We start from the raw sequence: 27620 nt of genomic DNA, 5'->3' as shown, positions 1-27620 counted from the left end.
CCCTGAATTTTCTCTCCAAGTCATAACGCTTCGGAGATTTCATAGGCGTATCAGTGATTGATAGGACAAATTCCGCCATAAAAAGTGTAATTTTTTTCTCCTAATGAAACAATATACTATTTTCAGATTTTTCTTTGAGTGGAACAATGTCCAAACCAAACCAAGGTTACTATGGATTTATTAACTAAAAAATGAAATACTTTAATATCAAAAATGTTTTAAAAAAGTTTTACAGAAAAGCAATAAAGACGAGTATATATTTACTGCATCTGAAGATAACTTTTATCTTTCCAAATAAATGATTCCAAATAATGAGATCCAAAGAGATAATTTAACTGCCTCCGAATAAAGAACTTTCGGTTTTGCTTCATTCGGTTTTATCGAAAATGGCAAGCATTTTTCTATCGATTATACGCCTTAGAACTAACGGGAAACTATAATGGATCCGAGTCAAAATTCGAGAACAGCAAGCATGCGTCATTCGAATGACACTATATGCGTCTGAAGTTCATGCCTGGTCGATGATTGATCGTGTATCCGCGATTTCCGTGAAGAGATTAGGTTTATGTGTTCTTGTTTTCTGACTAGAAAGAAATTCAGTGCCAGTAAGTATTTCTTTACATTTTTCCCAATTTCAAACTAGACATTTTGTCGATCATCTACCTGGCTGCTTTTATACCATACGTTTGAAAAAAATGGCGTCACAAACGGCTAGAAAATGACAATCGATGATATTTTTGGCGAGAAGAGGGCTTGACCTCTTCTGCGCATCATCATCATCATTTTCAGTTTATTCAACCATTTCCAATTATGATCTATTCTCCCTTACATTGCTGGCTATGCGGGCTCAATTTATCCCTACTGATTTAGTAATAGCATCGTGCCATTTCAAGTTTCGTCTTGCTCTAGGTCTCTTAATTCCTCGTAGACACCATGCTGCAATTTTTGTGATGCGTATGTTCTTTCCAGATGTCCATTTGAGTCATCATCTATACGCCTTTTCTTGATGGTATGTTTTTTGGTTCATCTCAATAGCTTTATTTTTGTTGGAGATATTCGCTTTTGATTAATTTTTTCGTAGTTTTTATTCTGATAATAGAATAATACAGGGTTATCGATTAAATGAAGGAAAAAACAAAAACATATAAGAAAATTATTACTAATACTGAGTATTACCCTCCTGAGTTTCACTCACAACTAAATCTGTTAGCGACATAATTTTGATCTATACTATCTTCAATTAAAGCATCTTAGTTGATAAAACTTTTGGACTTAAAATCATATCTGCTAGAGTAACTGCCCAGCAGACAATAATAATATGATTTTTCAATGATAGTGACATTACATAAATCTTTTAAACTACACACACCGGAAAAATCTAGGGATATCATTTTATTAAAGTTAAAAATAAATGTTTTGAATAAACAACCACATATTTTGGGCCGATTCTTTCTACTTCGATTGAAACGAAGTAGTCACACTAGTTATTTCTAAATTTGGGATATTTGCAGAAGTGTTTGTGCATTTTTTGTCAAATGTATAAAAAGCACCTAGCATCAATTATTCGAATTCAACCTGTACTGGCTATGTTTTTATGATAACTGGCCAGAATTCATTCAAATAACTCTGTTTAGTATTAAACGACATTATGGAGCGTAGACATCTTAACAGAGACGAAATGCTAAGGACCATGGGTATGCTTGAAGCTGGAATGCGCCAAATCGACGTAGCTAGAGTATTAAATACAACGCAAAGTGTAATATCGCGATTAAGTGCACGCTACCGTGAAAGTGGTGATGTTGCTGAAAGGCACACAAGGCGACATCGCATTACTACCCCTCAGCAAGATCATTTTTTACAATTAAATGCTCGACGCCGACCGACTCTTACAGCACCAGAACTTAGTTTAATTCTCCAGGAAACACATAATGTAACCGTTAGTCCTGACACTGTTTGCAATAGATCAAGAGAGATCAACTTAGGAAGCAGACGCCCCTGGAGAGCTGAACCCTTAACGAGAGGAAATCGAGAGGTACGATATTTGTGGGCTCAAGATCATGTTCAGTGGTCGAATGAACAATGGGCCAATGTCCTCTTCACGGATGAGTCACGCTTTGGAATTCATCCGGATTCGATGAGGCTTAGGGTATGGAGAGAACCGGGAAATCTTATTCGGTTGGATCATGTTCAGGAAGTGAATCCTTATCAAGGTGGAACAGTTATGGTCTGGGGAGGAGTCCAGTTAGGCCGAAAAACTGATCTCGTTTTTCTTGAAATGTTTCTAACAGGATTCACATATCGTGATTTAATTCTTGAGCCTGTCGTGTTACCATATGCCAATGATTTTGGGAGAAACTTCATTGTCATGCATGACAATGCACGGCCTCATACAGCCAGAGTGGTAAGTGAGTTTATCAATGCTCATCAATTAAACATCTTACCCTGGCCGGCACAATCTCCTGACCTCAACCCCATCGAGCACGTATGGGACGCGGTCCAAATAAGAATTTTGAGAATGAGTATGCCTCGTGAAACTCATAGGGATCTGGTTCGGGCCGTGAATGCAGCGTGGCAGGCTGTACCTCAAGAAGAGATCGACGACCTGATCAGGAGCATGGAGAGACGATGTAGGGCTGTAATGAACAGTAGAGGAGGCCTTACTCTTTATTAAGTAAAAATGGTTTTATCTTTTTTTTTTAATTCGCAGTTTAGAATAAAAAAAAATGTGTATATTTTTTTTAGTTCATCAAGGTAAATTTGAAAATTCGGTAAATTTCGCATTTTTATTTCCAATACGTCCTGTAAACTATTTGTTTATTTTAATTTTATTATATCAGAAATGCAAATAATAAAATTACTGGATAAAATTGTAATATCCCTAGACTTTTCCGGTGTGTGTATTTTATAGGTCTGTGGACAGGGACCAAAAGCAAAGACATGGTTTTAATATAAAAATTAGGAAAAAATATTAGTGTCTCCTTCAAAAGCAAATATCTTCAAAAAAATACAGCTGAGGAAACAGAAAATGTACATCAAAGAATATACCTAGCTAGAAAAAGAATGGACTCTGCCATACTGAAAAATGGTCCTACAGAAGTGGCGCCATCTATTGAGTAGGGCTTGTTTTAAATGGATGGAAGCGCGGGCTTTTTAAATGTGCGTATTTATTGAATTCTACTCTAAAATATATAATTAAATTTGATTATTAAATCTTATTTTTTACACAAATTTAACAATACTAATAACAAGTATCGTTGTGATGCGTAAAAAATAAGATTTAACAGTATAATTTATACAAATATTAAATAAAATTAAAGCCAAACATGTGTAAATATTATTTATTATTTAAAGATTTTAATTATTTAGTCAAATATTTAAACATCGTTTATTATAATAAAACAAAACCAACGTAATACGCCCAAAATTTTGTAAATGGAATAAATATAACTAGGTATTTAAATGATAGCAAAAATAAATGACTTACATTATATTTTTAGGGCCACAAACAAAATGAATTGCCTAATAAAAATACATATAACAAAGTAGTTTGAAAAACGTTTTGATGGTTTTGATCTTTGGTTTTGATAATTATTTTTGATAATATTATGATTGGCGCTATGACAACGACAATATTTTTTGAGAATTTGACAATAATATGACAATGGCCGTTGGAAACTATGGAAACTACAAAAAAATCTGATTGAACGCCATCTGGCAATAACTAGTTTCTAACAGGAATCACATATCGTGATTTAATTCTTGAGCCTGTCGTGTCTGTCGACAGGGACCAAAAGCAAAGGCATGGTTTTAATGTAAAAATTAGGAAAAAATATTAGTGTCTCCTTCAAAAGCAAATATCTTCAAAAAAATACAGCTGATCAAACAGAAAATATACGTATTACAGAAATAAATTGAAAATAATATTTATATTAAAACAGCAATGACAGTGACTTTAGACAGAAATGACAGTGAGTTTTATGTCACTTTTTCGAACAAGTTCTTCAAATTCCCCAATTTAATAGCTGTAGCTACGATCGATCCAAAATGCATTAAAATATTCCATACTATTTACTTAAACACACTTTTATATCCATTCTTTTATATTTACAGAAATATATTTTACATACACATTTCCTTCCTGGAAGAGTGATCTTTTCCATTTACACGTTGTGATTACTTCTGGGATTTCTGTGTACTCTTTTCAAGGTCTAAATAGCTTTCCTCGTATCTCAACAGGAAGATAAATGTTATGCCAGCGACTCCTCGTTATGAAATGTTTACAATATACAGCGAAATAATAACTGCCTTTCAGTGTTCGCTAATCTACGCGCTTTCTTGTAATAGATAAAGATAAAGGAGTTAAAGGAGCCACGAAAATTAAATTATTTTAGGTCGTTTATAAAATTAAACGATATACATTATTGGACAAAAGTAGAGAAAGTTTTTAAAATCGTGTCTTTTTTGTTAACGCAGGAACTGAGGAACATTTTATGCATTGTTAAAATTAAAAATACTTAAATAGTTTTTATTTAAATGAAATAATCACACGTTTCACGAAAACATAAGATTTTATTCAGTTCAATAAAAAACTATAGGGACAAAAATAGAGAAACTAAAAATTAATATAGAAATTAAAAGTACATAGTTGTTGCTAACCTAATAAAATTAGTAATGGGTAGAGTAATCGTGATTAGCTATAACTTCCGGAAATCTCTTTGGCATGGAGTCCAATAGTTTTCTTATGGTATCAGGTTCAATATAGAAGCTGAATAAATTAGGCAAAGAAAACAAAGTCCTCCTACACTGGGTGCCTGCTCACCAAGGGATAGAAGGCAATGAAAAAGCAAATAATCTAGCTAGGAAAGGAGCGAACACTCCACTAACTGGACCAGAACCGTTCTGCTTTCCAAGTGGTAACCAACTCAAGGCGGAACTCAAGAACTTGGAAGATTCCATCCGCAACCTGGAATGGAAATCTTGCAATGATCTAAGACACTCGAAGAAGTTTCTGAGGGCACAGATCTTCCTGGGTCTGAGTAAGAACAATCTTCGGATTGTCACGGGGTTTTTAACAGGACACTGTCTCCTCAATGAACACCTCAGTAGATTGAAACTAAGAAGAAACGGCGAATGCAGATTCTGTGGGGAAGATGGTGAAACACCAGTACACCTCATCACTGAGTGCGCCGAGACGACAACCATTCGTGCCATGAATTTTGGTACGACTGATATTGGAGATGGAGAACTACCCTCTATAAAACCGTCCCAGATACTGGCTTTTGTCAAAGCCCTGGGACTGTATGATGAGTTATGATTCAAGAAAGGGGGACACAATGGATCTGTAAGGTCGAAGTGATTAACCCCCCTCCCACTCATTCTAAATTCTAAAAAATTCTAAAAATCAGGTTCAATGGAATTCCAGGCCTCTTTCAAAATTCTTAATAAATCTTTCTTATTCCTAATGTGACTTCGTCTTACCTGGCGATCTAGTTCCTCCCACAGGTTTTCAATGGGGTTAAGATCTGGACTTTGGGCAGGAAAGTCCATAACCCTAATTTGTTCAGAAAAAAAACATTCTTGTAAGACTCTCGATTTATGATTTGGATCATTATCTTGCTGAAATATCCAAGTTAATCATCACTTTCTTTAAGATGTCCAAATACACCAAATACCAATGACACACCATGCAAGATCCACCAACATGCTTTACAGTAGCCTTGGTATACTTTGGATCAAATCTTTTCCCTTCTGGGTATACTTTCCACGATATGCCATCGGATCCAAATATATTGAATTTACTTTCATCTGAAAACAGAACCTTTTTCTAGTCATTCGTCGACAAGCGCAAATATTTTTTTGCAAAGGTAAGTCGGGCCTTCTGGATCTTCTTACTGATGAGTGTCTTTTTGGCTGCTTTTCTGCTAAATAATCCTGCTTCCTTTAGCCTTCTTTCGATGGTTTTAGAGCTTATATTGACACCAGGTAGTTCTCTCAAAATTTGATTTGCCGATTTATGCGAATTAGTGCGATTTTTTAATTACCATTTCAATTTTTTTCGTTGTTTTAGCCGACCACTTTTTTTAATAGTCTTTAAGGAATTGCGAGTTTTGAAATTGGAAATCGTTTTGCTAATGACAGACTTTTGCAAATTAAACATTGTGCTTATGTCCATTTGCCGTACACCATCCCGATGTGCGTTGATTATTGTTTCTCAAAGATCCTCAGACACATAACTACTAAGTATGATCATTTTTTATGTTGGTTTCTTGATTTATGTCCCTTCAAAAATATTTGTGTCTATATTATAAATAAACACCTGATAAGATAAATTTGGAATTTGGCTAAAAATGATGGTATTGCTAAAAGGAAATATGTTTAAACCAAACATTATTTTCAATATTGGAGGTTTTTGATGAATCTTAATGTAAGAATATTATTACTTTTTCTTTCCTCCGAATAGTGATCTAGTTCTCTAGTCCAGTTCTCTAGTTTCTCTAGTTTCATTTACATGTGATTACTTCTGAGATTTCTATTTATTATTTTCAAGAACTGTGGGGGTATACAATATTTGCGACATAATACTGATCCCCTAATCTGCATGCTTTCTTGTAACAGAGAGATATAAGACTAAAAAAAGCCAAAGGGTCCATAAATTTATGTAATTTTAGGTCATTAATCAAATTTAGCGTCAGCAATCTATTTAAACTTGTACGTTCTGAATTTTAGAGCCTTTTAGTTGCAGTGAAGATTACCAAAATTAGGGTTTTTACCAAGATAATGGTTCGACGTTAATTCTTGCATATATAAACACTTTACATTTTAAGCAGCGTTTTTAACTCCATCCGATGCCGGCGCCGTATCTATGCAAATTTTTGCCATCAGGGCAAGTTTTATAGTACGGGAATAAAAAAAACGGCCACTTTTTTTCAAATGAAATTTTTATAACAGCAAAACCGCTAAATGCGATTTTTATTGAACTCGTTTAAGTTCTTTAAGGTAAATTATTTGAAAAAAAAATGTATACATTACACATACACAATCTCCATAATAAGATTTCCATATTATATATTCCATTAGAAGCTTCTGGGATATCATTTTTCCTCTATATTGTGAAATTGCTATAGATATCGATCGAACTATCAAGGTCTAACAAATATAATGTATCAAAATGTATTGTTTGGGGAGTTTCATATTCCATGGAGAGAATGTCTTGTAAACATGTCTGTCGCTGTCTCCATTATTTGTATAGTAACTCGATATTTTATTTGAAACATTTTCATACGTTTGAACGAATCAGAAAATAATTCGCTATCAACTTATATAGATTATAAGCAAATATTAACAAGCATGAATGCAATGTTTCAATTTTTTAACAGTAGTTGTCCATCAGAAGTTGGCCAAACTAAGCGCAAATATTTTCAGGGCTTGTAGATATCGATAAAAGAAACATATTTTTTCTATACCGTTTTTCAAATAAGTCCAAAATAGATATTTTACTTTGAAATTTCCAAAAAATATATTTTTCGCTTAAATTTTGTAAACCGCTGGATCTTTTCTGGGTTTTCTTTCTTTTAAGTTTAGTATATAACTATATGTTGCCATATTATAAAGATACTATATTTTTAACTGAAAATTAAAAATAATTCCAGATTTTCAATTTTTTTTTCGTCAAAAAACATATGTTTTTTCAATAACATTAGACTGTCCTGCTTGTCCTGCCGGAAAGACTGCGAATTGTGAAGCCTATTGTGTTTGTCCCCTTTCTACAGGGTTGTTCACCACATACGATACGGAGTATTGTAGCTAAACGATGAGATTTTTACAAATTGTAAGTTTTGGGTTCGATGAAGGACTATTAGAGGTACAATTTAAAAATAATTTTACAAGATACAGAGTGTCCCAAATAAGTAAAAAATATCAAAGTTGTATTTTTTTTAAATAGAACACCCTGTATATTATTACATTTTTAGTTTCTACGATTAAAATAAAGGTAAATTTGATTAAGGTTTATTATACTTAAACCTTACCGTTTTTGAAATATTTTCAATTTTGTGAAATTGCAGTAAAAATTTTAAGGCTTCATTTCTCCAAGGGTATCAAAGTTTTTAATACTAAATATTTACTGGTTTATTTACTGATCAGTTATTGTGTTGCAATAATAAAAATAATACTACCTTATACAGAGTGTCTAAAAATTTATTTTAAATAATTATTAGCTTCAAACGGTAATAACTTGTTTAATTTAAATAGACTGTATATTTTACGAGAATCAGATGCACAATTTAATTGTCTATCAAATTATATTATACCATTTTTTACCTATCTGTTTAAGTTTCCGTAGAAAATGCATTTTCTTGTAATTTAGAACTTATTTATCAATATACCCATGGACTATTGACATTTTAGATTATTTTTAAAGATGTACCAAATTTTTAAAGAGTACAGATAGTAATATTGTCGATATAATTCGTTTATTTCATTGAAAAATAAAAAAAAAGTGTTTAAATATTTGTTAAAGAGGATCAATTAATATGATTCCAGTATTCAAACTACATTAACTGACTGTTTGCGTTGATTAATAATAATTGCTCCAAATACTAAAAAACTGAATTTTGTATGGGCATTAGACAGTGTGATAAAAGTAACACCTTAAAAATGATATTTCATTTTTTTAATAAATTCTTATTTTTAACAACAAAGATTTTAATTTGATAACTTATTATTATATTGATTTCTGACTCAAAAATCCACATTTATTTATAATAATTTATTAACGAACACAATTAAGTATGTCATTAATTAGTATATGGGCGGAAATAATGGTGTTATATTTAATTAATGGTATACTCTTTTATAAAGATTTAAATCATTTTCTTTTTGCATACAAATGGTTACGTTTACTAGTCTGTACATTTTGTACATTTGTTGCTTTAAAAACAATCTAAAATGTCAATATTCCATAGATATATTGATAAATGAGCTCTAAATTATAAGAAAATGCATTTTCTACGAAAACTTGAAGGGATAGGTAAAAAATGGTATAATACAATTTTATAGACAATTTAATTATTGTGCATCTGATTCTCCTAAAATATACAGGGCATTCCATTTAAATTAAAGAAGTTATTGCCGTTTGAAGCTAATAATTATTTAAAATAGATTTTTAGACACTCTGTATAAGGTAGTATTATTTTTATTATTACAACACAATAACTGATCAATAAATAAACTTCATTAAATATTTAGTATTAAAAACATTGATACCTTTGGAGAAATGAAGCTTTAAAATTTTTACTGCAATTTCACAAAATTAAAAATATTTCAAAAACGGTAAGGTTTAAGTACAATAAACCTTAATCAAATTTATCCAACATTTAACCAACTTCTGAAGGTCCTGGATAGGATGGGAGCGTAGTTCCTCCGGTTCTAGCCTAGCTCTTTTAAATAAAAGTGTCTGAAATGTTTCAGAATCTTTATCGCAGAGCCTGCAGCAAAGACTTCCTTGATACAGCTTGAGCTTGTTCAGGTAACACTTGACATCCATGTGTCATGTCAAGAGGCCTGTTGTAATCCGCACTTTATTCTTGCTAAGCATTAACAGTTCTTTTGTGGTTTTAGAACTAGGTCCTTGGATAAAGGCCTTGATGTGCCTGTTGCCCTCTCTGTTTCTCCAGTAGACATTTTGCTTTTCCCTGATCTAGGGTTTTAGTGCACTACGTACATTTGGGTATTCCCAGTACTGGCTCTGGACCAATATAGGATGTCGATGATCTTTGCTAGCTCATCGGCTTTTTCGATGCCTTGGATGCCGAGAATATTTTAATTCTCTTTCTTCGTGCCAGAGCTCCCAGTTCACCTAGGCATTCTCAGACGAGTCTCGATGATACCTTTGGGCTCATAAGTGACCCAAGTGCCGCCTGACTGTCTGCGCATATATTGGTGCGCCTACCTGAATAACCTCTTCTGTTTTTTTGTCTCGCACATTGTTGAATGGGGAAGATTTCTGTCTGGAATACGGTTGAGTATTTATCCAAGGAAAAGGATATGCTTGCCCTTGGTCTTTTCCCAAATACTCCAGCTCCTGTTCCTTCGGCAATCTTCGTACACCAGGTTACTCCGTCCTAAAAGAATGGTTCCACATTCCTCGATCCATTTTGTTCACCTAGAATGGTTTGTGGTAGTGATAAAGAGAGGTTATTTGGTCCGATCTCATTTTATACACGTGTTTCCGGGGTTAAAATATACTACCCTTACAAATATTTGCACTTATTTAAGACTCATCTTGTATAATGAGAATTATTGAACAAAACTAAATATAAAAATTATTCAGTAGATTTTTTAAAGATAAAGTGTTAAAAATTATTTAATGTTTTAGATATATTTTTCTCCCACAAAAAGTCCTAGAAGATTTTAATAAAATTTTGTACCGACCGTTTAGAGGAATCCTGTAGAACTTGCAAAACAAAAACTGAGGAATTCCGTTACTACGTTATAATTTTAATTAATTTTCCAAGGTTCGGGAATCAAAAATTATTTTGCTGGGCCTACCTTAAAATCTCACTATAAATTCATTAAATATTTAATTAAACATTGTAACAGTCAAGTCTTGATACATCATTTATATTAATTTTGTTTTAAATTAAAAATGTAAAGCTGAATTATTCCAAAAATGCTTTATTAATTTACTTTAAAAAGCCATTGTATTAAAGATGGAAATCTAAAATATACAGTGATATTAGTTTTTATAAAGGATCTTTGTATATTATCATTGTTTCAGAGGGATAAATATAATAATTGTATAGAAATGGTGTTCTTCTCTTCCAATTAAAATTAGCCTAGAAATACAAACTTGCATAACAAATAGAAATGAGTTTATATTTTACCCTCGTTAAATTAGAGCCATTTTCTCTTTATATTACTGAAAAATAAATAATATTGTTTTTGCCTAATTCAGTGACATTCAACAGCAAATATTGTTCGAAGAATAAATTTACAAAAGGTATTCAATAGAATATGTTTTAATTATTATTATTATTATTAAAATATTGTCTTATTTATTTATACCTACATATTCGCAAAGCAATATTCATTAGCTTGAAAAACAAAAAATCAAACAAAATATAACAAATTGTTTTATAAATATTGCTATATTGCATAATCTCACTTGCTACGATTCGCATATTGTCTGGAAGTTTACTTTAAATAAATAATATACAGGGTGGTCCAAACTGTATCCCGGAAACTTCGGCAACATATTCCGCAGATAAAAATAAGTAAAAAAGTTCGTATAAATGTATGTCCGAAAATGCTTAGTTTTGGAGATACGGGGTGTAGAAGTTTCATTTTTATTTCGACTTTTTTCGAATAATTTTTGAAGTAACGTCAATATTTGGATAAAACTGGTGTCTGGAAGTTTTTTGACATGAGAAATATGATTTTGATGTTATTACGACTCTTATCTGTAGATGGCGCCACTTGTGTTTTAACTGTTTTGAAGAGTGTATATTTGAGAATGTATATTTTTTAACATTTCCGTGATTTTTTACGTAAAAAATGTATCTTGCTAAAAATTGCTACGAGCAACCGTTCACAAGATATTTAGAATGGAAATAGTCAATACATGTCAATATTGACTAAAAATAATCGTGTTGAGTAGATAGTTATTTGACTGAAATAAAAACTTGGAAACTTTTTATTTTTATTTGAAAAAATGATTTGATAAAACAGTTTCTGTTGAACCTTTGGCACAAAATCATTTCAAATTTATGATATCGGTCTAATAACTATTTAATTAAATTTTATTTTTTATTAATTTTTTATTATGTTTTATTATTCAATTTTTTTCTAAACTAAATATTATAAACATTGAAATTAGAATAGCAAATGTCAAAAAGTTTTACTGCAACAGTACTGCACAAATTGTAGCACGCTTAAACTTTTAACCGGTAAAAAATTATATATAATAGAGAAAAACTCTTGAAAATTCGCAAGTTTTCTCATAACTAGCAAACTCTTGCACTTAAGCGTCATTAAAATTTTTACTACAAGAAGTCAAAAAAGTTTGAACTTCGTTTACGTGACCGTGAATTTTTGTTTCCTCGGCACACTCGGTCGTCTTAATCGTTTAATAACTTAGCAGCTTACGGTAGGCCGTTTGTTTTTATTTTCTTTTTAGTTATATAGTTTTGCATTAGCTCCAGCATGTATAATGAAGAAAATAGAAGTCGCCCTTTGGGATGATTTAAAAAAGCTTGCTTTTATTTTTATTTACAAATAGACTATTCTCTAAAACCTAAATATACCAAATACGTCTCGATGTGACATATTTGGTATATTTAGCGTATTACTTATACCGGGTGTTGCATCGTCGGACGGGACATAGGAAATCCCATATAAATTTTAATGGGGTCAATTATTGGCTTCCCTAATTATTTTAGAGAATAATTCTATTTAGGTTTATTGAAGAGCACTAAAACCCACATTCAAAGAATAACTTTAGATATATTTGATTAGCTCGTTTACGAGTTATCGCCGATTTCTTTTTAAATATCTCTCCTTTCTTATGGCTCTGTATTTACTTATTAGCACCAGTCAAGGTAAAAGGTAACTGTCAAATGAAGTTGTCATTTCAGAAATTTACCTATTTAGTGCTTTATTATTATTGAAAACTCATTCCTACATCGGAAATCTTAAAGATGTATTTATAAATACAAATTAATATGAATTAAAGTAAAATAAAATAATCAATTACAAGGTTAATTAGAGTATTATTACAATATTCAATAACTTATTAATTTAGGTACTATTAAATTGTTAGAACTTTAGGATTTAAGAAGATGTTCAAATATTCCTCCATCGACTGCTAGACAATAACCCAGGCGATCATAAAATTCTCTTCTTACATTCGCTAGTTGGTAAACTGAAATTCTATTGCATTCGGCAGAAATAGCATTGTTTAACTCGTCTAGATTTGGGTAATTTTTATCCTTGTATATCCTGTTTTATAAATGGCCCCAGAAAAAGAATTCATTTGGCGAAATATCAGGAGACCTTGCTGACCAATTTACTGTATGATTTAGGCCAATAACGTTTCCTTTAAAACTATTGTCTAAATATTCCCAGCCAGGGTACTATGTGTCGGGCAACCATCCATTTGGTACCAAACTTCCTTATTTTCCCTAGCGGCATCATGTAAAGCAGGTAAAATATGATTTTCGAGTAGTTCCAAATAATATTATGCATTTAAATTTCGCGTACGAAATAATGGCCCGATAATATTGTGTCCGAATATCCCTGCCCAAACATTTACTTTCTGTGGATACTGCGTCCTTGTTTCGACAAACCTCTGTTGGTTTTCTTTGTTCTAATATCAATAATTTTGAACATTGGGTTCATTATTTAAGGTAAACGTGCATTCGTCAGTGAAACATGTTTTTTAAAAATTTCCTATCCGTGTTTGCTCTTTCCATCATATCAAAACATAACGCCTGCCGCCGTATTTCGTCCCCATCTCGTAGCTCTTGGTACTTTTCATATTTGAAGGAATAGTATTTATGTCGTTTCAAAATTCGAAACGCTGTAGTGTGATCTATTCCTATTTCATCTTCAAGTTTCCTTGTGCTGATCTTTCCATCGTTCTCTTCCACGCACAATAAAACTTCCAAGTCGGTATCATTTCTTGCATCTTCTCTTTGTTCCTGCCTTGATTCACATCTGCAGTTATTTATTAGGGTACCTTTGGTCTCAAATTTCTGGATTTTCCCTTGATATTCCTTGCGATTGTAGATTTTTCAGGTATCGGTCTATTCGGATACAGAACAGCAAACATGTCCGACACTTTCTGATAACTATTTCCTTGATAATACCATTTAATCATCAATACTTTTTCTTCGGTAGTGTAATTCATGGCTAATATTTTCGATGTAGGTATGAGTTTTTAATAATAATAATAAAGCACTAAACAGACAAATTTCTGAAATAACAACTTCATTTGACAGCTATCTTTTACCTTGACTGGTGCTCATAAATAAATACAGGGCCATAAGAAAGGAGAAATTTTTAAAAATAAATCGGCGATAACTCGTAAACGGGCTAATCAAAAATATCTAAAGTTGTTCTTTTGAATGTGGGTTTTAGTGCTCTTCAATAAACCTAAATATAATTATTATCTAAAATAATTAGGGAAGCCAATAATTGACCCCATTAAAATTTACATGGGATTTCCTATGTCCCGCTCGACGATGCAACATCCGGTATACTCTATTTATAGAAGACTATTAATAATGATCATGTGTCTAACAATACACAAATCCGTATCCAGCAAACTACATAACTAATAACTACAGGACTATTCCAGATCAAACGTGCAGTAATTTGTTATACCACTTACCAACACTATCATTCTCAATAATACTATTAAAATCGAATTTAAAGTTTTGCTACACGTGTTTCCCAAAATTATCCTAGTTCCCAAACTTTACATAACATTTCCTAACAGTTAGAAGCATAAAGTTACAGTGTTACAACTTGAAACTACATTCATAATATTTACTGAAAATAGTTGATTAAGTTTAGTTTGAAACTGCGATGTTATCTGGAGGTTATCAAAACTTTAGATAAAAATTATACATCCCGTGTATATTTACCGAAAACGGTTCTCACGGTAGGTACATATTGATTTATTTTATTAAAATATTCCCCCCGGCTTATACATATGCATGAGTTATGGTTTATTTCGCGTCTCTAAGTTCCTAACCACAAAATATTATCTAATGCGGGGGTACAATAAACCTGTACTGCCAAAATTTGATTCCGCGTAATATTCAAATGAAAATTAGATCCCCGAATTATGGCGCTTTCAAACAAAATTTTCGTATTAAATAGCACAAAATTGAAGAAAAGCATGAATGGAAATATTTTTTTTTGTGTTACTCAAGCATAAAAAATATCTTTGAATTTTGGATTTTAACATTACAAGAAATTACAAAACACAATTATTACATTACACAATATACCGTGCTGGCAACTGTTACGTTTGGGTCGGTATTTACATGTGTGGAAGTAAATCGCATAGGGATCTTATTAAGTCGGAGTGAGAGAAACGCGACCAACCGACGCGACGCGCGACGGTGGCTGTTGCGGCGTGGCCGATACGCCTTTCCCTATCAAGTAAAGTAAAATCACGATCGCAAACCGCTTATTTTTAAAATACTTTTTTTAAGAGGTAACTAGATAAAATCATTAGACATGTTTCTGAGCATCTCAAATGGAATTATTTTTTTATATAATATAAGGATATCGTTAAGGTGTCACTTTTTATAACGAGAAAACGTTAGTAATCGCGATAATTCAAAAACTCAACTTTTTAACACATAACAGGCCATAACTCAAGAACTACTTTAGATATTGAAACTTTTTTATTTTCAAGATCGGATATTTTACAATATGTTTACATAAGAAAAATTCGATAAGGTTGTTTTTTCCATTCAATAATTGTAAACAATCCATCCATTTACTTTTAGAGCAAAACAATTTTCAGCAATCGTGTAATTTTTTTATTGATAAAGATTTTCACATACTGTCTACAAAGAAAATACGGCAGAAATATTAACAAAGTTCTTGAAAAAACTACAATCTATTATTTCTAATAGATTTCAAGATATCGATTTTTGAATTCATAGTTCGAATAGCGCGACCACTATCGAACACCCACTCAATTCCACTTATTTTTAGCAAAAATGCAAGTGTTTCTAGCTTGCACTTAAAAAAAATTCAAGCTATAGGGAAAATTACAACGACTCGTTAATAAATAAACAAATTAAGTATCACGAGACGTAATTAAATCGTGAAGCTGAACGCATGACGTACACCTTTCCCTAGAACTTTAAGTACTGACAGAGGTATTGATTGGGTCGACCGGTCAAGTGCGACAAATCTGCTATATCCCCTTCCACGTCTCTTAGCGATGTGCACAATTTCTCGGTTTATTTCATACGTTTGGGAACGTGTTTACTGTCCTCTCTTTGTTCGGTACATTATAAACGCATTGTACTCTTTTTACATACGGAAATCTCGACCCAAGACTAACCTTTGCGAGCCCTTAGTATACAACTTACAATGGAAACAAATAAGATCAAAAGTATGTTAAGAGTCGCTGAATTAAAGAACCTAAAAACCATAATGAGAAAGACTAGAAGAGACAGAATTAGAAACACAAATATCAGGCAACAATGTGGAATACAGGACATAGTGAGATGGGGTAGGCAAAGAAATAGACAATGGTTCGCACAGGTAAAACGCATGGAAGAAAACAAGCTACCACGCATAGCTCTTGAAGGGAAACTCATGGATAAGAGACAGCAGGGAAGACCTCCAAAAAGATGGAAAGACAGTTGACAGTCCATCTCCCAAGAACTCCTACAGAAGCAACCTTAAAATTAAAAGATCGACTCCCAAGCAGCATTTGGACGTCGGGACAACGTTGTGTCACGCGACCAAACGTCGGGGCGCAACGTCGGCACAACCTCGTGCCAACCCTTGTCTGCACTAGTTTGGAGAATAATTTTTGGGTTGAAATGACGTTGGATACCTACGTTGGCTAGCAGCCTAATTTAGTACAAATTGCAACGTTGTTTAAAATCCTAATTCACAGAAATACAAAACTATAATAATATGGCGTCTAAGTCGCGTTTTATCCTAAATTTTGATAATTATAGTAAAAATATTATTTTTATGATTTAGTTCGAGACATATACCAGATGGCAGTAAAGGAAAACAAAACAAAAGTATTTAAGTGTGGAGGATGTTTGAAGATCATAATTATTGAAACCCTTTAACCAAGGCAAAAGTTAAACGCAAACAACTTTATTGATAAATGTATTGTTTCTACTTTAAAAAAATACCAATGGGCCTTAAAATTAAAGAAGTTTTAAAAAATTTCTTGAATTTTTTTTTAGTAAAATGAGAATAATTTATTGGTAGTCGAAAAAAAATTGTTTCCGCGTGTTGTTTAGGGTCAAATATTTCAATTTAATGTATTCAAAAAGCAGGAATTGCTATTTTAGGAACGAAACATTTTCTTATTCAACAACATGGCGGCTTTCACTTTGTTGTTTTGGAGATTAAGATGGAGTAGTTCGAGTAGTCGCATACTGGACTAATAAAGTCGCAGTTCAGCCTTAACAGGTAGTATACTAGTCGCAAGATTGCCTAATTTAGCCATCCTAGAGTCTAGCTTGTGCCGCCCTCTGTATTGTAAATAAACAAGGGAGTGGATAAAGTATCGGGAATATGTCGATGTATATTTAAATTTAGTTTTATATGTGCCTTTATTACGTCCCATTTTAATTAAGTTTTTTTTTATAAAAACAAAAACAGCACTCAACTGTCTGACTGAACAGAATAATGAAGTGAAAATTTAAGATTTAAGGTTATGGTTCAATACAGTTGCCAAAAGGTAGTGGCTCGACGTCCTACCAACGTAAGAATAAGGAAATCTAAACAACGTTGGAATTAGTAAAACAGACAACGTTTGCATAACGTTGGAATAGGTCCTGAAAGTGACGTCGGAAAACTCTTTATTGCCCAACATTGTAACTACGTTGTCCGAATCACCCAAAGATCACTTAAGCAAAAAAGGTTACAAGACAACGTTTATTCGAAGTCGCAGAGGCTTTTACTTCGTTCTAGTACTAGTTCAACGTCGGCACAACGTTATAACAACGTTTACATTTATTTTAATACCCAAGGTACGAAGCTAACTATTTTTTGTAACTAATCCAACGTTGTGTTTAGTAAACATGTGGTCGCAAGTCGTGAAAATGCTACTTGGGCTAGGTCTTAAATAAGTAAAAGAAGAACAAGAGGTTAAAAGGTTGGGTCTTGAGTGTGATTTTTTTATTAATTTTGTATAACTGAGCCACAATATTTCCTCGAGGACGCCAGTGGATCGTGGCACCTTGTACCCACCCCTAATAAATACAAAAAAAAGTGTTTTTTACTGTAACAAATAGAATGTAGAAGAAAAAATGAGCAAGGTTTATTTAGATTTGCCGAATCTTTTTCTCCATTATTAAAATAAGAATTTTAATGATACAGATGCAAAAGTTGCCGGCAGCGATTTAGACTCCGAAACGTGTTTTGTAATTCGTGTAGTGTTACGGGAAACTTTTCTCTGGTTTCGGATGACGAGAAAACTTTCGTCTTTGTTCCGGGGTAAGAAACATTAATTTTATATGATTGAAAAAGGAGAAGTTTGTTTAAGTAACATGTATAATCATTCAGAACACTTAACCATTTTTTCAAACAAAGATACCTAGTTTAGATATACCGGGGGTGTTTTTACGATAGGGGAACTATTTTATTTTTTCAGATAAACGAGATTTGGAATGTATGTATATTAGGGTAAGCCAAAAATAATAACCTATGGAATATCATAAGTCCGTCACAATCTGGCAGCGCTGTCGCCATCGCGTGTCAATCAAAGTTGATCACGTGCACTGGAAATTGGAATTCTGGGACAGAATTAGAATTTAGAATTTAGAATGAGTGGGAGGGGGGTTAATCACTTCGACCTTACAGATCCATTGTGTCCCCCTTTCTTGAATCATAACTCATCATACAGTCTCAGGGCTTTGACAAAAGCCAGTATCTGGGACGGTTTTATAGAGGGTAGTTCTCCATCTCCAAATATCAGTCGTACCAAAATTCATGGCACGAATGGTTGTCGTCTCGGCGCACTCAGTGATGAGGTGTACTGGTGTTTCCCCATCTTTCCCACAGAATCTGCATTCGCCGTTTCTTCTTAGTTTCAATCTACTGAGGTGTTCATTGAGGAGACAGTGCCCTGTTAAAAACCCCGTGACAATCCGAAGATTGTTCTTACTCAGACCCAGGAAGATCTGTGATTTTTCTTGATCATAAGCCCTTAGAAACTTCTTCGAGTGTCTTAGACCATTGCAAGATTTCCATACCAGGTTGCGGATGGAATCTTCCAAGTTCTTGAGTTCCGCCTTGAGTTGGTTACCACTTGGAAAGCAGAACGGTTCTGGTGCAGTTAGTGGAGTGTTCGCTCCATTCCTAGCTAGATTATTTGCTTTTTCATTGCCTTCTTTCCCTTGGTGAGCAGGCACCCAGTGTAGGAGGACTTTGTTTTCTTTGCCTAATTTATTCAGCTTCTCTATGCATTCTTTGATCAATTTCGAATTGGGTTTTTATTCTGGAACAACCTGTATAAAAAGTATGCGGAAATCGTTTGTATGTGTGGTATGCTTTTGTCGATTTGAGAAATAAAATAGTTTAGAAACAGCTCAACAATTCTGGCCGACCGAAAAGCAAATGTACTATTCTAACCATTGATTGCACAGAACCGTTTGGAATTCCACCTAAATATCTAATACCACTGAAATTCTCACCGCAACAGAGTGGTTATGTAGGTCAGCTAATTAAGTGTTTTCTTTGCGTATCCGACACTGTGGCTTGCAATTTAGTTCCTAATTAAATTTTGAGTGGGTTTTCCGATACAAAATACGCTGTACTCTAAATAGCATTGTTTTGTTGTTTTAAAACTGCTTTTATAGAGAGACTGTTGTTCTATAACAACGGTTAAAGAATTGAAATTTTATTTTATTTACCCAGGTATATAGTACACACATCAACCTCTAATTGAAATGTACTATTTTGGTTGTAGTGTTTTTAGAGAACAATAATTCTAGAAAACGTAGAATTTACTGCATTAAATATATTTTTCCTTAACAAAACAAGTAGATATGTAGAGTTGATTATACTTATTACCCATTCGTGCTACATTAATTAACATCATTACAAAAATTTAATAAATAATTTGCCTATATTTTTTTGTGCGTTAGGCAATTAGTAACTTCTTTATCCGCTGCGCTGTAAACGATTAAGCGCGCAGCGGCGCACGGTGGGGTATTAGCATGAAAAAGGTGATCGAAATTCAAAAAAGCAAATGTGTTTAAGATTTCCCAAAAAAAATATTAATGATAAGTTAAATCATCTCTGCCATGAATGGCGTTGCTAGGGGTGTGTTTAGTGGCATTCATTTGTTTCAACGAAACGTCAAAGTTGTTACTTCTCACAGATAAGAGGTAAATGGCTAAATTTTATGTTTAAAATTATAAATTGTTGTTGTTCTTGTGCTCTTTTTACGTTTATATTATTGTTTTGATTGAAAATGGCTCAGCAAGCTGCAGGTATGTATTGTACAAAAACGTATTATTTATTTTGATATTCTCTATACTAACGATTTTTTTTTTCAACTAAAAGTTAGGCGTTCAGAAAATTTGATTAAATTTGTGACATTTTTATTATACTTAGAGATTTAGTTGCGCATTTCGAAGAATCCAGCATATTGTCTATATACGTTTTACTTAGTAAACATTGGGCTTTCATACAGTAAAATAAAATACTGCAACTTTTTGCGACTTTGGTGATAAAATGAGAAAAACATTCTTGGTTTCCTCTAATTTGCCAATCAGTGATATACTAATGCGAGGTGTAAACCGCGTTGGCATTGTTATTGTACAAGCGATCGCATTAGTGCCATTAGCAGTATAGCACAATTTGGCATTAGTAGCGACTTTAGTGGTATGGGCATTGCTCGCGGATCAGTCATAGCATTAGTAGTATTAGTTGCGATATTACTACTGGCATTAGTGGCATTGACCGTGGAAACACTGGAACAGTGATTTTTCTTTCTTTTTTTAGAATCGACAAATTATCCTTTATTTTGTTCATATTATTTCCTATTTAATTGAGAATAGCAATAATTTATATAAGGTCTACATAAAGAAATTTCGATCAACTATCTGTCAAATACCGCACTGTGCGGCGCAGAGCTAAACTAAATCTCGGACATATAACGGTAACACTAACTAAATCTCGGACATATTTGGTGTCACGAAATCGCCTATAAGGTTGCCCATCTTCTTATTTCTTTAATCAACATTACCACGGTTATCTTAACTTCGAGAACCTCCAAAAGTTTGGCGTTTAACTCTCTTTTTTAAAGTTGAGTCCTGAAAGATACCAACTTTATTAACACTCTTACTACATTAACTCCAAGAAAATTAACATTATCCTGAATAAAAGTTTAACCCAAATTAAAGCTGCAAAATGGCGTTTTCCCAATTCACTTCCACTTAGGATCTAAATTATTTACCCATTGGACGTAATTATAGACACGTCTGGGCGGCTATAACGCGTTTGTTTGCTACAATCTGCCCTAATTTTGAGAAGGAACAAGTGGGGAAAATCGTAATTAAGTTAAAACATCAGCTAACGACGTTATGTAGAAGCGGAGGCAGAGACCTTCGGAATGGAGAGTGAAAGTTTGGAAAAGTTGGGCGCTTACGAAAAATAAACTTCGGGGATTAATCGAAAAGAGAAATAAAGAAAAAAAGACTGACTTTTTTTGGAAGTTATAAATAGCCGAATATTGAATTTATGAATGTTTTAAAATAATACATTTATATGTTTTTTTTATAATTTCTTGAAGAATTTATTTTGGGAGCAATTAACTTGGTTTTTGTAAGTAATAATAAATTAGTATTATGGGTATATGAAAAAAAATGCAAAAGATAGTTTGTACTGGGTAAAGAATAAAACATAATATTGGACTTAATTGGGTTTACTAGGCAAAATTCAATTATTAACAGGAAATATTTCAATTACCATATAAATTTTAAAATAATACCGGGTGCGTCTCAAAAGTGGTTCAACCCTATAACTTTTTTATTTTTTCAGAAAAAAAAACGAGATTTGGTATGTTAGTATATGAAATAAATTAGGATTGAATGACGTATCCAATTGTTTTCGATCACTTCCTGTTTTATCGGAAATGACTACAACTTTTGATTTTCAAATAACATCCTCGGTATTTTTTTTACTTTATTCGGTAGAAAACGACAGTCTGAATAGAATGACAATATGTCAACTTTTAACATTTTTGCATATGATTTATTTGAAATTGTAACATGCGGTTCATAACGACAATTTGACTCAAAATATCAATTGTATGGTACCAAATTATTCGTAAAAAAATGCCTTTTCCAAATATGCAAGTGAGTAACCCTCGTTCTATTTGAAAAAAACGAGATATAATTAAAAATACGATTTGGGCAACTTTTAACCGGCCAGGACAAGACATTAAAAATACTAGACGATCAAATCTATTTTTCCAAGGCTCCTTGATTAAAAATTTGTGTTTTTAACACAGCCATGGTATTCTAGATTGAAGTGTAAAATACGATGTTCTTTTTGAAGCAAATATGTCAAAAGTTGACATATGATATGTCATTCTATTCAGAAGGAAATTTTCTATAAAATAAAGTAAAAAAAAATACATAGAGTGCCTTTTAAGAATCAAAAAATTGTTGTAGTAATGTCCGGTAAAACAGGAAGTGACCGAAAAGAATCGAATACACCAATCAATTCTAATTTATGTCGCATACTAACATATCAAATATCGTTTTTTTTTATTTAAAAAATGAAAAAGTTATAGGGGCGAGCCAGTTTTGAGACGCACTTGATGTTTTATTAGATTTTAATGCAAGAAGTGAATGGAAAGTATTTTATTATCTTAACATTTTAAGAAGCGTAATAAACTTTTCGATGGTGATTTCAAGTATTTACATTTTTAAAAGAGCTCAGTTACAGGGAAAGCAAGCAAACATAAAATAACAGGTAGCATGTTTGAGATGATAAAATTTGGTCTATATAAATTATTTATACAACAAATTATTTATACATATTATATAGATGCCCATATTTTTGAGAGTGCTATTCAGTTACATCGCACTAATCGGATCAACTGATATTCAAAGTAAACATTTTGCATTTTACAAAAACCTCTCCATGCTCCAAAAACAAAGTATTTAATTAACAAAACTTACATAAAAATTTGTATATTTATAAAATAAAATGTACTGCTTTAGAAATATCGTAACCATATACCTCACAAGCATTTTAAAAGAAACTCTCAAACACTTAAAATTGACTGAAATGGTAAAACATAAAATTCAAGAAAAAAGAAGAATCTTCCGTATTATTTATTCTACATATTGTTTGGTTTGGTTTTCACAACCGATATAAAATAAATTTTATTTTAGGCAAGAAACTTTTTATTTAAGCTTATTTAATGTAAGTATTCTCGTAATAATAAAAAATATATAAACTTCTAAAAAAAAATTACAAAATGGGTTTTAATTATACTTTACAGTTCAGTATATCTCTAAGCTGTGCAATTAAAAGTCTGCAAGCAAAGAAATAGTATATTTTAACAAAGCCAATTTATGTCTGATCTTCATTCTTCCGAAAGAAAAGTAAATTTTATATTTAAGCCGAAGCTACAACCAATATAACTCTCCTATGGTATCAGTATTCTTGTCATGACCAATTAGAAAGTTTTCTCTTTCGCTACATTAGGCTGAGCCGTAAAAAAACTTCAAGTATCAGCAGAGGATTTTAAATTTAATCTGACCAATATTTTTTCTAATAAAATATATTTTAAGAAAGATTTTAAATTGTACAGTATATATTTACCTATACTTATTAAAGTAATTAATATTAATTTGGAAAAAATAAACAAATAAAATTAAAATGTTAGAAAATGATTACCATGTCCAAAAATATTATGTATCTATTTTTTTCATATACAATGTAATATTTAGTTCGATAGAAAAATTTGCATAAATATCGCATCGTATACATGTGTGGTATACCGGGTGTTGCATCGTCGGACGGGACATAGGAAATCCCATGTAAATTTTAATGGGGTGAATTATTGACTTCCCTAATTATTTTAGAGAATAATTCTATTTAAGTTTATTGAAGAGCACTAAAACCCACATTCAAAATAATAACTTTAGATATTTTTGATTAGCTCGTTTACGAGTTATCGCCGATTTCTTTTTAAATATTTCTCCTTTCTTATGGCCCTGTATTTACTTATGAGCATCAGTCAAGGTAAAAGATAACTGTCAAATGAAGTTGTCATTTCAGAAATTTACCTATTTAGTGCTTTATTATTATTGAAAACTCATTCCTACATCGGAAATCTTAAAGATGTATTTATAAATACAAATTAATATGAATTAAAGTAATATAAAGTAATCAATTACAAGGTTAATTATAGTACTATTACAATATTCAATAACTTATTAATTTAGATACTATTAAATTGTTAGAACTTTAGGATTTAAGAAGATGTTGAAATATTCCTTCATCGACTACTAGACAATAACCCAGGCGATCATAAAATTCTCTTCCATAACATTCGCTAGTTGGTAAACTGAAATTCTATTGCATTCGGCAGAAATAGCATTTTTTAACTCATCATAAAAAAGGAGAAATATTTAAAAAGAAATCGGCGATAACTCGTAAACGGGCTAATCAAAAATATCTAAAGTTATTCTTTTGAATGTGGATTTTAGTGCTCTTCAATAAACTTACAAAGAATTATTCTCTAAAATAATTAGGGAAGCCAATAATTGACCGCATTAAAATTTACTTGGGATTTCCTATATCCCGCTCGACGATGCAACACCCGGTATATCGTACATATCACATTGTAAACACGGTTGTCCCAGGGAGAAACACAGTATATTTTTTTTGTAAATATCATTTTTAACATACTTTGTCATTATCTACCCATTGCAATCGTAAAAATATAGATTTACAGCGAAATAACGAAAATACAGACTAAAAAACCCAGTATCTTAAATGTGATCTGTATAAGAAAGCAACTTTTACCCTTAGTTTCTCACAAAAATATTTTTATCAAACACTGTGTTTTTCCTTGGGACAACCGAACATAACGTATGGTTGATCTGAACACTGGACATAGGATATCCCATTTAAATTGTAATAAGGTTAAATATTATCTCATCAGATGATTTTATGCAAAATATTCGCACAATTGCAAGTATAAGGCATTTTTAACTTTTCTGCATTTTATATAACCCTAACAATCATCCAATATTTTATAGAATACAATACATTCATAAACAAACATCTAATGTCAGAAAGAGGAAATTTGTGACTTACCTTTTATAAAGTCGACTGCCATTTCCAATCCATAAGTATCTTTATCACAGTCGTCCAGAATATGTGCTCCTAATGATATGTTGGGCAACAGTCTTCTGTCTGCATGGTTTAATCTATCCAGAGTATACAGCATTGCTTCTAAAGCTTGTACCCCACCCTGGGGCATTATCGGGCCGCACGTTACTGAGTCCTCTCGTTCATGAACCATCATCAAGCCACCCAAAATGATATCGCCTTCCACGACGGCTATTTTCTTAACCGGCCAATGAATCTCTTCGTGATGATGCCGGATCTTGTGAATTTGTGACCTAGTCTCTTCTCTAAAGCCTCGCTTAAAGTCGTTTTCGTTTAGAAATAAGTTGTCGGATTTGATATGTAAGTGATGGTTGGTGAATGATCTTCTGTGTTTTTGGTCGGATAAGCGTTTTCCAGAAGCACATTGTAGAAATGTAAGTAATATAGTTACTATGAGATAACTGTTTGGCTTCATGATGATGTAATAATTGGCTGCATTGACTGTTAAATCGGTGAGTTTTTCATTTCAGATTTAGCACACATTTTTTATAATGAACTGAAAAGATTTATAAGAAAATGTTTATCTTCCTGAATGTAGTATAAAGGTATTGGAATTTCTTTTTTAAATGAATAATGAGTTTGGTTTTACCTCAAGTAGCATTTTTAGACACAAAATCGAAACAAAATATCTGCTGAGAAAAACATTTTTGATACATACGTTTCGTAACATAAATCACTTTTTGTTGGGAAACATTTTACCATAAGTTATAAGATCTTAGTGTCACAAATTTTTCGATACCTTTAAGAAACAGATGTGGCTCACATTTACGGATTTCGTAGCCGTTTTGTGCCTGAAAAGTTTCCATAATTTATTTGATATTCTGTCAAATTTGAGAACATAACCTTACTTTAATTGTTGGGATTTTGTTCTGCATTTTTTGAATTTAAGCATTTTCAAGTTTTTATAGTACTATAATTAAAATTTTATAGTACTATAATTAATTTTTCTTAGGCGATTTTATAATTATTTATTATACGCAGTACAGAGATGGTTTGTTTTAAGAATAAATGTAATAACAACCACTACCCATACCCAATAGAAAAATGTTACCAGCAAACGTTTTTTTTTCTTTATTTCACAATGGAATACATGTTTTTATGTTTTAATTGTGTTATAATAAGTAAGTAAAAATGTTTTAATTATTTTGACTAGAAGTTTTGATTGGCGTTGTTGACAGGTGACTAGTTCGAAATTTGTACACAGGTAGTGCTAAATCGAAACGTTTTGGAAACAAAGTTTCCATTTATTGTCTATTCATTTTCGAAACACAAGTTTTTCTCTTTTTAGGCACAAATATGATATAATTTAGATGATTTGTGTCCGACTCAATGTCAATTTTATAAAATAACGAATTAAAATTCTGTCATGTTGCCTAGTGCTAGAGTTTTTAACTAAAAATATATGTTTTTATTGGCTGTTTTAAACTTAATTTTAAACTCAAAAGAACGCGTTCTACTTACATTGATTTATATATTTTTACTTTCAGAACCATGATATAGAAATAAAAATCTATATTTCAAACAAAAATATTCTGTAGCAACAAATAATGATATACAGAAGGGGCATTACAAATATGAAATCTTGTTATTAAATTAAACTATGAATTTGCTTTTACCAGACATTTTTTGTGCGAGAAAACATAAAACAAAGATTTTAAAACAAAAAAATTTTGGCGGGGGTAGATATTTTGTTGGTTGTTTTAATTTTGAAATCCAAACACAGACATAGACTATTTTAGTTTGGTATTTTGTTTCTTCACATTTAGAAACATTATCTAAAATGTGTGCAAAAATGCTATTTGGGTACGTTATGTATTTTTTTAATTAAAAATCATGTAAGGGTACTTGTATTCCTAAACTCTTTGCTAAAATGAATAAATTTTAGACAACAAAAAACACTGAATTTATAAACTGCCCGAACTTATGTTTTATTTATGTATTTTTTATTAGACACAGAGCGAGCCTTATGCATAGAAATCTTATAATTTACAATCAGTGACATTCGGAAAATTGCTATCCAAAGTTGTTTGCATTTTGTTTCATCCAAAAACAAAAACCGTGAATACAGATAGTGGAAATAAGACATTAGTATTCAGCAACGTCGCATACCCGAAACCACAAAAGGGATACATAAAATAGCTGCGTTCCATTGTGTTTTATATTTTACCTCTTTGAAAAATTATTGAGATCTAAGTGGGAAATTTAAATTGTAAAAAAAACAATGGATTACCGCAGGGATCGGTATTAGCACCCTTGCTTTTCAACCTGTACATAGCCGACATACCAAAAACAATATGTAGAAAGTTCGGATATGCCGATGACTGGGTTATAGCCACCTGACATAGGTCAATGGAAGTTACTGAGCAAGTCTTAACATCTGATTTGTCAGTACTAGCAGAGTATTTTCGCAAACAGTGGCTTAAACCAAACGTTTGTAAAACAGAGGCTTCTTGTTTTCACCTCAATAACAGAGTGGCAAA

General features: G+C 32.1%; 1 protein-coding gene across 1 annotated transcript in view; it reads right to left on the bottom strand.

Annotated features, from left to right (window-relative positions):
• Positions 1-25158, bottom strand: part of LOC115885609 (metabotropic glutamate receptor 4) — a 350895-nt gene extending 325737 nt beyond the window's left edge. The window contains exon 1 of the mRNA XM_030904570.1: positions 25066-25158. Coding sequence (XP_030760430.1) covers positions 25066-25087 — 22 coding nt within the window. The 5' untranslated portion in view covers positions 25088-25158. The remainder of the gene's footprint in view (positions 1-25065) is intronic.
• Positions 25159-27620: the final 2462 nt, after the last annotated feature.

This window comes from Sitophilus oryzae, unplaced genomic scaffold (assembly GCF_002938485.1).
Source record: "Sitophilus oryzae breed Bouriz unplaced genomic scaffold, Soryzae_2.0 scaffold_402_pilon_pilon, whole genome shotgun sequence".
Taxonomy (NCBI): Eukaryota; Metazoa; Arthropoda; class Insecta; order Coleoptera; family Curculionidae; genus Sitophilus; species Sitophilus oryzae.
Note: the sequence above shows the minus strand (reverse complement) of the source record. Positions and strands in the feature narration are given on the sequence as shown.